The sequence below is a fragment of the Epinephelus fuscoguttatus genome, linkage group LG11, assembly GCF_011397635.1.
Source record: "Epinephelus fuscoguttatus linkage group LG11, E.fuscoguttatus.final_Chr_v1".
NCBI classification, from domain to species: Eukaryota; Metazoa; Chordata; class Actinopteri; order Perciformes; family Serranidae; genus Epinephelus; species Epinephelus fuscoguttatus.
In genome coordinates this window covers 186218-198272 of record NC_064762.1, presented here as the reverse complement: position 1 = coordinate 198272, position 12055 = coordinate 186218, and the positions used below count along the sequence as shown (strand labels likewise).

The following is a 12055-nucleotide window of genomic DNA, read 5'->3' as shown; positions in this document are numbered from 1 at the left end:
AAAACCCTGTCAAACTGGTCGGATTGTTGAGTTCAGTCGGGAGTGGCCGCTGCCTGTGCTTTTATTTTGACAGTCGTGAGCGGAAGTAAGGCTGTCAGTTTGGCGGGCTTGACGCAGCGGCGGGCTCTGGTTGCTTGTTGTTCTTATCAAGATGGCTGCTGCTACTGGGGATGGAGAGTGAGCTCCGGCTGTCATCTCAACACAGGCCCAGGAAACCGACACTAACACGCCCAGAGACCGGCACCGAGACCCGACTGGACCCGAACCAGGACCGCCTAAACCGAATCTGATTCTCTTCTGAAGGTAAACCCGGTTATTCTCCGGTGGTTGTTACCGTCAGCATCCTCCGCTGTCGTCGATTAATATTTGATTGACACTTGGATCGATCATAACAAATCACAGTGACGGTTAAATGTTTGATTTATTTTAAATGAATAAAGATTTATTGTGTTCATCAGACGGATTAATGAGTCCGTATTGTTCCTGTGTGAACGGGTTCACACGGTGAATGACAGCGTGAAGGTGACAGGGTTACTGCAGTGTTATAACAACAGGACCAGTTATAACACTGTGCTCATTAGAGCACTCTCATGGTATGTTCATAATGTTTTTTAATGTTAATAATAAATCACACAGGGCGACGCCTCGTTATTACAGTGACCTGATTTCAGACATGAACACCGGAGACCTTTGTTACCTGTTTATTAAAATATCTCATGTTATTATCCAGTTAGACAGGATGCGTTCACTGTTATTCTGTAATATACTGTGCTGCATATGAACTCATGAAATATATTTATAATGATGGGAAGGTTACATCTGACATATAATAGGTCACACATCAGCCCAGTCTGAATCTGCTCAGATTTTAGGAATATAGATGCTGTCGTCACATGAAATGTTAGAAATCAGATTATCTGTTAATGTTTGTTCTCCCTAGCTGCTCCATATTGATCTTTTAGTTTTAATGACCATGTGTCCCACAGTTTGTTCATTAACTAAATGTTTTCTTGAAGTCAATCAATCAATCAATCAATCAATTTTATTTATAAAGCCCAATATCACAAATCACAATTTGCCTCACAGGGCTTTACAGCATACGACATCCCTCTGTCCTTATGACCCTCACAGCTGATCAGGAAAAACTCCCCAAAAAACCCTTTAACGGGGAAAACAGTGGTAGAAAGCATTGTCCATTTTTTGGGGAGTTTTTCCTGATCAGCTGTGAGGGTCATAAGGACAGAGGGATGTCGTATGCTGTAAAGCCCTGTGAGGCAAATTGTGATTTGTGATATTGGGCTTTATAAATAAAATTGATTGATTGATGATTAAATCAAATCTATGATTCAAAATTTTCACTAAAATCTACTCAGTAGTTCTTTTAGCCTGCTTCAGGTCATTTTAGGTTTTAATGTGCTGTGTGGGGTTGTTGTGGTTCAAAAACAAATCATAAATGAATATTGTCGATCTCAGTGTTTATTGGCAGCGCTCAAACCAGACTGTGTCAGATTTTATAGATGCTGTCCTTGTTCAGTCAGTGAAGCAGTTTGGCTTCGTCTTATCAGATATTATTTCAATCATCAGATTAATACATAATAATCAAATGTCCCATCATCGGCTGATGACTTCTCGGCCTGTTGTGAAGCTTTGGTGGATGATGTGACTGATGAAGGAGACTGTTGCCGTGGTGACAGCAGAGCTGCAGATGAGACTTTATTGATGTCTGTGGTTTCCGTGGTGACAGTAAAGTGATCCTGAGAGAAGACAATCTTCTCTGGGTTTATTGAAGTGATATCAGCGGTGCAGCAGAGTCCACAGGAACGTGTACATGCTGATCTGAGGTCAGCTCAGAGCAGGGACATTAAAGGAAGCTGCTGAGTGCTGAAGAGCAGACTTCAGACTGTCTGGATCCCAAATATCACCGACACAGAGTCGTGACTGACAGCAGGGGAGTCTGTCCTGAGGGGGGCGCTGCAGGACACACCATGGAGTCACTAAGCAAACACAGAGATGTGACTGACAGCAGGGGAGTCTGTCCTGAGGGGGGCGCTGCAGGCACACCATGGAGTCACTAAGCAAACACAGAGACGGCGCCATAGAGCCGCTCCACTTTACACTGTGTTTACATGTTTACACAGAAGCAAACGATGGCGGCATCATGTGGCTCCAGTGTGTAATGTCAGACAGCTGAGACAGATTTATTCCATCTAAACGTTTATATATTTTATCACTGCGTAGCTGTACATATTTGTCAGTGTAACATCATGATGGTCAGTTTGAGAATTTATCATCAAACAAGGTGCAAAAACCCGAGTGTATCTTCATAAGTCAATGATCATAAAAGATAAAAATGATTTCTGTTTGAAGTTCCAGTTTGATGTGACATCTGCTATCAGGTTCATCTCAACGTTAAGGCAAACCTTAGGTCAATAAATTACTTTACAGGCTACTGTTTAACTAACTTGTCCAGAAAGTGATGAGGCGACCCAATGAGAGCTGACAAGAATGAACATCAGACACACAACACTGTGTCACGCAGGATGTGAGGCGCCGCCCCCTTCCCCATTCAGATCTTAGTCCTATGTTTACATCAGTGGTGGATCGAGTACTCAGTTCTTTTACTTCAGTACTTATACTAACACCACAGAGTAGGAATACTCTGCCAGAAGTTAAGGTCCTGCAGTCAACATCTTACTGAAGCAAAATTACTAAAGTATTAACATTAAAATATACTCAAATCACTAACGGTAAAAATACTCTTATTATTTATATATGATGTTATTGGATTGTAAGTGTTGATACATTAATGTGATCATGAGTTAAATATTACAGGCGGTGAAGGTGGAGCTTATTGTTTACTGACAGTATGTCACGTTATGTTCTGCTGTAGAGCTTCACCTGTAATATTATAGTATATCATCATTTATTACTGATTATATTTCATGTTAATAATCTGAATCTAAACAAAGTTATCAATGAAATGAAGCACAGGAACAAGGACAATATCTCCCTCTTAGACGTAGAAGAGTAGTATAAAGTACAGAAATTCTCAAAGTACAAATACCTCAAAATGTACTTTACTTCAGTTCTACAGAGGAAACATAGTCAGAAACTTTCTACTCCTGCAGTCGTGTGAATTCAATTTTCAATCAATCAGTTTTATTTATACAGCCCAATATCACAAATCACAATTTGCCTCACAGGGCTTTACAGCATACGACATCCCTCTGTCCTTATGACCCTCACAGCTGATCAGGAAAAACTCCCCAAAAAACCCTTTAACGGGGAAAAAAAAACGGTAGAAACCTCAGGAAGAGCAACTGAGGAGGGATCCCTCTTCCAGGACGGACAGACGTGCAATAGATGTCGTACAGAACAGATCAACATGATAAATTAATAGTAATCCGTATGACACAATGAGAGAGAGAGAGAGAGAGACAGAGACAGACGGTAATGACAGTATCTTGCAACAACATTAATTTAAATAATAATAATAATAACAGCTATTGTGGTACAATATGTTGAAAGTATTAATAGATTAATAATGTTAAGCTAAGGCTTAAGCTAAGCCCCTGAAAACATACAACTACATGTTTATGACTTGATGAGACACAGTAAAAGTTCCGAGAGAAAACATCCTCTTATTTTTCTATTTATTTATTTGCTGCTATGTTTACTTCCTGCACTGACCCCTCTGTGCTTTTGTCTCCTAACACTGTTTCCCGTTTGTAGGACAGACAGACGGACACACAGCAGACATGGACACCACCACGTCCATAAAGATGACCACACTGGCCATCCAGAACCTCTTCAGCTACGTGGAGGAGGAGAACCTGGCTGCGCTCAAAGCTCACCTGGACCGCTTCAAGGAGGTGGACGGACGCAGTGATGTACGTACACAAAGACACTTCCTGTTGTATTTGTACTACTCCTGTTTTAATCCTCTGGAGGACTGAAACACTGAACATGTTTCTCATCAAAAGACCGGATCCTAATTCCTGCTGCTGCTTTATTTATTATTTATTTACAGTAAACATGGCTTGTTTATTTTTATTCAGACCATCTCCAAAAATCCTCCAATAAACCTCCAATAATCCTCCAATAATCCTCCAAAAATCCTCCAATAAACCTCCAATAATCCTCCAGTAAACCTCCAATAATCCTCCAATAAACCTCCAATAATCTTCCAATAAACCTCCAATAATCCTCCAATAAACCTAGAATAATCCTAATAGTCCTCCAATAATCCTCCAATAAACCTCCAATAATCCTCTAATGAACCTCCAATAATCCTAATAGTCCTCCAATAAACCTAATCCTTGGCAAAAACCATCCAATAAACCTTCAAAAATCCTCCAATAAACCTCCAATAATCCTCCAGTAAACCTCCAATAATCCTTCAATAAAACTCCAATAAACCTCCAATCATCCTCCAATAAACCTCCAATAATCCTCCAATAAACCTCCAATAATCCTCTAATAGTCCTCCAATAATTCTCCAATAGTCCTCCCTCACTAGTCGGCATCAGAAATATTAATTACTTACTTAGTTACCAATTGTGTTTTATTCATGTACAAGGCTGCTTAACTGTCATGCAGCTGCCCGCCACTAGTGGGTGCTGCAGAGCCGTCAGACTGGAGTTTTAAATTGGAGAGATGTCCCCTCACAAAACCAGCGCGGTTTGGCAGCACTCGATCTAGAAAATGAATTCAGCAGCAATGAATCTTTTTTGAAATGTTATAATATTTGTTAACTCTAAGTGAGTTGTTGTCAGATAATGTCAATCATTCAATCAATTTTATTTATAAAGCCCAATATCACAAATCACAATTTGCCTCACAGGGCTTTACAGCATACGACATCCCTCTGTCCTTATGACCCTCACAGCTGATCAGGAAAAACTCCCCAAAAAACCCTTTAACGGGGAAAAAACGGTAGAAACCTCAGGAAGAGCAACTGAGGAGGGATCCCTCTTCCAGGACGGACAGACGTGCAATAGATGTCGTACAGAACAGATCAACATGATAAATTAACAGTAATCTGAATGTGCAGGTTCACATTCTCACTGCACGCAGCAACATGCCTCATTTCAGCTGAAATTTAATTAAAATTCAGAGTCAGAAAACTTTATTTATCCTGCAGTGGGGCAATTCTGTTTACAGTTGACAACAACATGTATCACAACAAACACACACAACACATTCCCAGCAACATGATTACTATAAAAGAAAATTATATTCAGGCTGTCAGTGGCATTGGCTCTACATTCATAGTTGTTCAGCAATGTAATAGCTGAAGGAAAGGAGTGTGAGTATCTGTTTGTTTCCCTCAGAGGGGTATAGTAGTGTTACCCTGAGGGCATTAACACAACATTCTGAGAAAGGATGTGGTCAGGATGTCCAATAATGCTTTTTGCTTTCCTGACCACCTGCCTCTTCCACAACAAGGCCAAGTCACTCAACTGGACTCCCATAATCTTGGAGCAGATCTTCACGATTCTGTGCAAACTATTTTTATCTCTCAGAGGCAAGCCATTAAACCAACATATAAAAGAGAATGTTAAAGGACTTTCAATAAAAGATTGATAAAAGAACAAAATATTCTGAGAAACATTAGAAGAGTTTCACCTCCACAATGAGTGGATCCTCTGCTGCCCCCTCTTGGCAAGAGTGTTACAGGATAAATTGAGTTGGGAGTCAAAGACTGCACCTAAATATTTGTATGACTCCACTATCTGAGGGATATTCCAGGTAGGAGGTTCAACAAACTCTGAGTCTAACCCTGAACTCTGAGCTGATTTACCCTGAGATGGGAAACTCTGAGTTACCGGTTCCAGAACAGCTGATCTGAGTTAGTTCAGTCAACTCTGAGTATGTTCACTCTGAGTTAAGCCGACAATAAAAAGCCATCATCAATGGAGCTCCGACTCCACGATTCACCATGGCAACAGGTCAATAAAAGACAGCGCCTCCATTTTAATCCAGTGGATGCAGAGATATTAATGCATGTGTAGCAGACGGTGCACGTTTATCTTTAAAAGAAGAGCCTGAGTCAGAGCGAGGAAAGTGTCAATAAGTTAACCATAAAGTTAATAAAAAAGTTTATTCATCATTTATCAGACTTACATTTTCTTAATGAAGATAAAGTGGTGGAATCTGACTGTGTATCAGGCTGTAGATACATTACATTATATTAATAATATATCATAATATATTTGTTCAGGTTTAATCTGATGGGGAAAAACACAGGAGGCAGAAGATTTCAAACATATAGGCTAGGCTATATGTTAACTATAGGTTAACTTACTCTGAGTTTTCACATAACCTGCTTTCTAGAATACCCCTCTGGACTTGCTGGCCCTGTATAGTGCCTCCCCTTTGCTCCGGCCTGTTCCTCCTGAAGTCAATGATCATTTCTTTAGTCTCTGAAACATTCAGGTCGAGGTAGTTGTCCTCACACCACTGTATGAAGGTAGGTAAGGCACAGCCATGATCTGACTGTCAATCTTGCAAAAGTGTCAACAGTGCTGTATCATCTGAGAATTTGACAAGGAAACTGTCTGACTGGGATGACTGGGATGAGCTGCAGCTCTCAGTATACATGATAAAAAGTAGTGGGGACAAAACACAGCCCTGTGGAGAACCAGTGTTGGTAACAATGGTGTGGGATGTTTGCTAGTTTACACAGACCCACTGAGCCCTGTCGGTTAAAAAGTTTAAAATCAGGAGTAAGATCTGATCTGGTGAGTTAAAAAGAGAAGCCAGTCTGTCAATTAAAATATGAGGCTGCATCTTTTTAAAAGCAGAGGAAAAATCGGCAAATCAAAGTCTTATGTGGCTGTTTGGATTTTCAAGGTGCTTGTATGGTTTATCTAAAATATTATTGCGTCATCGACGCCTTTGTAAGTTTGATATGCAAACTGTAGTGGATCAAGTTTGCCATGAACACCTCATCTATCAAGATCTTTTCCAACCCCTTCATTACAAGGGATGTTAAGTGCTACAGGTCTGAAATCTTTCAGATCCCTTGGGTTTTTATTTTTAGGAACAGGTATTATTGCTGATGATTTCCGTAATCTGCGTAGCTGACAAGTTTCAACACAGATCTGAAAAAGTGATGTAAAAACTAGTTCAGTCACCTGTTCCTGGGATATTGTGATGTCACTCTGAGGGACAAGAGACTTTTTCAAGGAGGAAATATTACCCAAGAAGTTTGACTTTTCAAAATGTGAAAAAAAGCAGATTGTTATAATTGACTCCTTTTACAGTTATATGTTGCCTACTTGTTGAAGGATGCCATTAGCTTCATACCCTGCCAGGCTGTTCCAAGGGAAGTGCGATTACACTGCTCCTCAACCTTGTTCTTATATTCTACTTTCACCTTTCTTGTTCTGTTCATGAGCTTTCTGGAGGCCTCTTTATTTATCAGACAATCTTTAGTTACCCAGAGTTTGTTATTTGGGTATATGACATCTCTTTTTGATGGGATGACTGAATGTACACAGAAAGTTATATATGTTGAGACTGTGTCAGTTAGACTGTCTATGTCACCACAAGCCTTGTACAACTGCTGCCAATCAGTGCACTCCAAGCATGCCTGAAGTGAAGAGATGCTGTCCTCTGTCCAAAACTTAACAGTTCTCTCTTTATGCTCCACGCTTCTGAGTACAGGTTTGTACACTGGCATGAGGAAGACACTAGGGATGCACCGAAATACACATTCGGTATTTGGTGGAATAAGTTAAAAGCAAGGCCGAATAATAGTGGCGTGTTTTGATAACGCAATCAAACGGCGTTCCGTGACGGGCGGAATAAAATGTCGGCAGTGTGGCGATCCGTCCGTCACTGCATTTGCGACTAAGAATAGTTTTGAGCGAGCAAAATAGGCTTAAATCATTCAGCACGCTGTGCGAGCAGCCTACAGATTTCAACCAGCAGCAGAAACGAAAGGCGAATCCCACCGATTGTGGGTTGAACGGGGATCACAGACACAGACAGTAATGTATTCCTGTCAATTACGGCGGCCATCGGCTTACCGGCGACGGAGAAGTCGGCTCCAATAATATCCTCTTCTTGGCATCATGACTGCCCAGAAGTACCTGAACAGCCGAGCCAGCCGAACACAGGTATGTGACAAGTCAGAGGAGAAACGAGCCGTTCACGGTCCACAGACCTCACCACACTTTAGGGACTGTTCTTTACTTATGAAGGGACTGTTCTTTACTTGTCAGGGGAGGAGGGTGGCTGTTTGATTCTTATTTTATTTATTTATTTTATTTTGATCCCCCCTATGTTAATCACTTATTGATGCTGTTTTTGAAGTATGAATAAGTCAGTAAGCAATTATAGAAAAGTGATTTATCTTTTTATAAATGACAAAAGGCACATCTGCCTCATTTTTGCTGTGGTATCGTGATACTACTCAGAACCATGATACCTTCATTGGTATCGTACAGTGGGTCCCAATTTTGGTACCCTGACAACACTAATCTGGAGGGGGTTCATCTGCAAAAACTAATGAACAACTAAACAATGATATTCGGTATTCAGTACTCGGTATTCGGCCAAGTGTTTAATAATATTCGGCTTCGGCTTTGGCCACAAATTTTCATTTCAGTGCATCTGTAGAAGACACTATAGTGGAAAGAATCCCCATACGCGGGCATAGGGAAGGATTTATACGCTCAGCCTACTGAACCATAGCAGAGGTCAATAATCGTTTTCCCCTGTGTGGTGGCACAAGTCACGTACTGTTGGTATGATCTCAGTGTTTTTCTCAGATCACACCTATTGAAGTCCCCAAGAATGAATTTCGGTGCATCCGGGCATGTAGAATCCAATCTGCATGTGACATCATCAATCAGCTGAGCAGCAGCCGACACACTGGCACATGGGTGTATGTAAACAACTGTGAAGAACAGCTGCTGAAATTTACGTGGCAGATGTTTTATTAAGAAGAAAAGAATCAAAAAAACACGCACATCCAAGGGCCTGATTGGGATGGGTGCTGGATCAAAAAATAGAACACTTACAAGAAAATGAGGAAGATCTGCTTTCAAGAGCTTCAAGAGCAACGCAAACAAAATTCCTTGGTGTGCGGATCTTCCTCATTTTCTTGTAGATGTTGTTTTATTAACTTAAAAGTGAAGTGCATCATTTCTGTCAGATAATCAGCAAGGTTCACTGTGCCCCACATTTCAGAGGCAGTTATTTTAGATGTTATTTTAGTGGTTAACTTTTGACTGTGCCATGCAGTATGAATGTTCACATTCATACTGCATGGCACAAAGTGTCTCGTACTTCAGCAGCATTTAAAATCCAACATGGTTGTTAAAGATTGTGTTTAAAGGCTTCAAAGGGCTCTGAATGCACACAATATTTTTGGGGCAATTTTTCAGATACTTAACAATAAATTGTGCTAAATTTTTTATTTTTAGACTAGTCGACTAGTCTTAATTAAAATTTTTGTTTGGTTGACAGGGAAATTATTTGTCAGGAACATCCCTACCAGTAACCAGAGGAGTCTGTCTGGTGTTGTTAAAAGCTGAGTTTTAGTCGTTTTTAATTAACTCCATTCGTCGTATTTTAGTCAGTCGTCTGAAGCTGTGACCGTGATGCTGGACTAAAGGCCTGAGACCCTGTTAGTTCCTGCTGCTGGCTTATTTGTGATTCATGAGGAGTAAACATTGTTTGTTTGTTTTTTACCTGTGTGTTGACAGAACGGACAGACTCCTCTCATGCTGGCGGCAGAGCAAGGCAGTCTGGAGATCGTCCAGGAGCTCATCAGGAGAGGAGCCAACGTCAACTTGGACGATGTGGTGAGTTTCGGTCTCTGAACTCAGGTGCTGCAGTTGCTAGGAGACAGTGTGTGTTAACGGCTTGTTTCTATGGTAATCCCGTCTGTGTGTGTATGTGTTGTCAGGACTGCTGGTCGGCTCTGATCTCTGCGGCTAAAGAAGGTCATGTGGAGGTGGTGAAGGAGCTGCTGGAGAACAGCGCCTACATCGAGCACAGAGACATGGTGAGACGACACAAACGCTGCTGAGACTCATGGGACATGTAGTCTATATCATGATCAGTTAACACAGGTACCCTGACGACAGTTGACGAGACGATGTCGTGTGTAATCAACTCTTTATCCTGAAAATTAACTGAAGAAGATGAATTCTTTAATCAGACAGAAACAGGTTCAGTTTAACATCTGTCAGTTTGTCACAGGAAGGAAGGATGTTGTCATGTGATGTCATGTTATGCCATGTGTTTACAGAATAAACAGATGTTATAAACAGCCATAAACACATGTACTGACTGACTGTGTGATGTCACGCTGTGTGTGTCAGGGAGGCTGGACGGCTCTGATGTGGGCGGCTTACAAAGGTCGTGTAGATGTCACCGAGCTGCTGCTGGAGCACGGAGCCAACCCCAACACTACAGGACAGGTAACACACACACACACACACACACACACACTCATGTAGATTTATTACTATCATACAACGCAGTCACTGTGAGCTCAGTGATGAAACTTCTCTCTGACGGTGTTAACTGAGAATAAACATCACAGGTTTATAACAGCAGGCTGTAAACCAGAGCAGGGGTTCCTAATAAAGTGACCACTGAGTGTAAAAGGACACGTCCTGTCTCTGTCCGTCCGCCTGTCTGTCCCACAGCAATACAGCGTGTACCCCATCATCTGGGCTGCAGGTCGAGGACACGCCGACATCGTCAAACTGCTGCTGCAGAACGGAGCCAAAGTCAACTGTTCTGACAAGGTGATGACCACCTGTGACATCACACAACAATAATCAAGTAAACAATAAATAATAAACAATAAACAATGCTTCTGTGTGTGTGTGTGTGTGTGTGTGTGTGTGTGTGTGTGTGTGTGAGACAGTACGGGACCACTCCTCTCATCTGGGCGTCCAGGAAAGGACACTTTGACTGTGTGATGCACCTGCTGGAGAATGGAGCCGACGTCGACCAGGAGGGGGCGGTACGACCACACCTGTATATTATTACCTGTATCAGTGCTGCCAGTACTGTTTACTATATTTATATACTGGTATCTGTTTGGATATCAGTATAGATCCAAACAGATACAAACACCCTGTCATGTGGAGATGACTGATAAAGCTGTGTGTGTGTGTGTGTGTGTGTGTGTGTGTGTGTGTCAGAACTCGATGACGGCGCTGATCGTGGCGGTGAGAGGCGGCTACACTGAAGTGGTGAAGGAGCTGCTCAAGAGGAACCCCAACGTCAACATGACCGACAAAGACGGGAACACGGCGCTGATGATTGCTGCCAAGGAGGGTTACACAGAGATCGTCCAGGACTTGCTGGACGCCGGGACCTACGTCAACATCCCAGACCGGGTGAGCCCGTGTTACACAGCATGTCGACAGGGGCGAGACGTGAGGCGTCACATGTCACAGTGTCTGATGTGGAGATGTATTAGAAATATGTTTTGCTGCTGAAGAAGAATCAGAGTTAACAGTTTGACTTCCTGTTGTTTGAGATCCACGCTGAGTCTTTCACCTGCAGAGTAACACACACACAGGTGTGCTCACGCTGTCACCTTCGCCTGGAGACAACCAGCAACATTCAATCTGTGTGTGTGTGTGTGTGTGTGTGTGTGTGTGTGTGTGTGTTACAGAGCGGTGACACGGTGCTGATTGGAGCAGTGAGGGGCGGTCATGTGGAGATCGTCAGAGCTCTGCTGCATAAATATGCCGACATAGACATTAGAGGACAGGTGAGAACACGGTGATGCAACGTGTGGTGTCACTGTTAGTAACAGAGGTCTTGTCAGGACTGATGACGGGACAGTGACGGGACAGTGATGATGTCAGCTGACGTCACTCTGCTGTTTCCAGGAGAATAAAACTGCTCTGTACTGGGCTGTGGAGAAAGGAAACGCTACCATGGTCAGAGACATCCTGCAGTGTAACCCCGACACTGAGACCTGCACCAAGGTGAGACACCTGAACACATTTGAACACAGCTGAACACACTTGAACACACCTGAACACACACGAACACACTTGAACACATCTGA

At 42.2% G+C, this 12055-nt stretch overlaps 1 protein-coding gene across 1 annotated transcript in view; it reads left to right on the top strand.

Moving 5' to 3' along the window:
• Window positions 1-119: 119 nt before the first annotated feature.
• kidins220b (kinase D-interacting substrate 220b) overlaps window positions 120-12055 on the top strand; it is a 35479-nt gene continuing 23543 nt past the window's right edge. Inside the window, exons 1-10 of the mRNA XM_049589890.1 lie at window positions 120-303; window positions 3733-3890; window positions 9720-9818; window positions 9923-10021; window positions 10341-10439; window positions 10671-10772; window positions 10895-10993; window positions 11175-11372; window positions 11654-11752; window positions 11874-11972. Of these exons, the coding sequence (XP_049445847.1) occupies window positions 3759-3890; window positions 9720-9818; window positions 9923-10021; window positions 10341-10439; window positions 10671-10772; window positions 10895-10993; window positions 11175-11372; window positions 11654-11752; window positions 11874-11972 (1026 nt within the window). The 5' untranslated portion in view covers window positions 120-303; window positions 3733-3758. The remainder of the gene's footprint in view (window positions 304-3732; window positions 3891-9719; window positions 9819-9922; window positions 10022-10340; window positions 10440-10670; window positions 10773-10894; window positions 10994-11174; window positions 11373-11653; window positions 11753-11873; window positions 11973-12055) is intronic.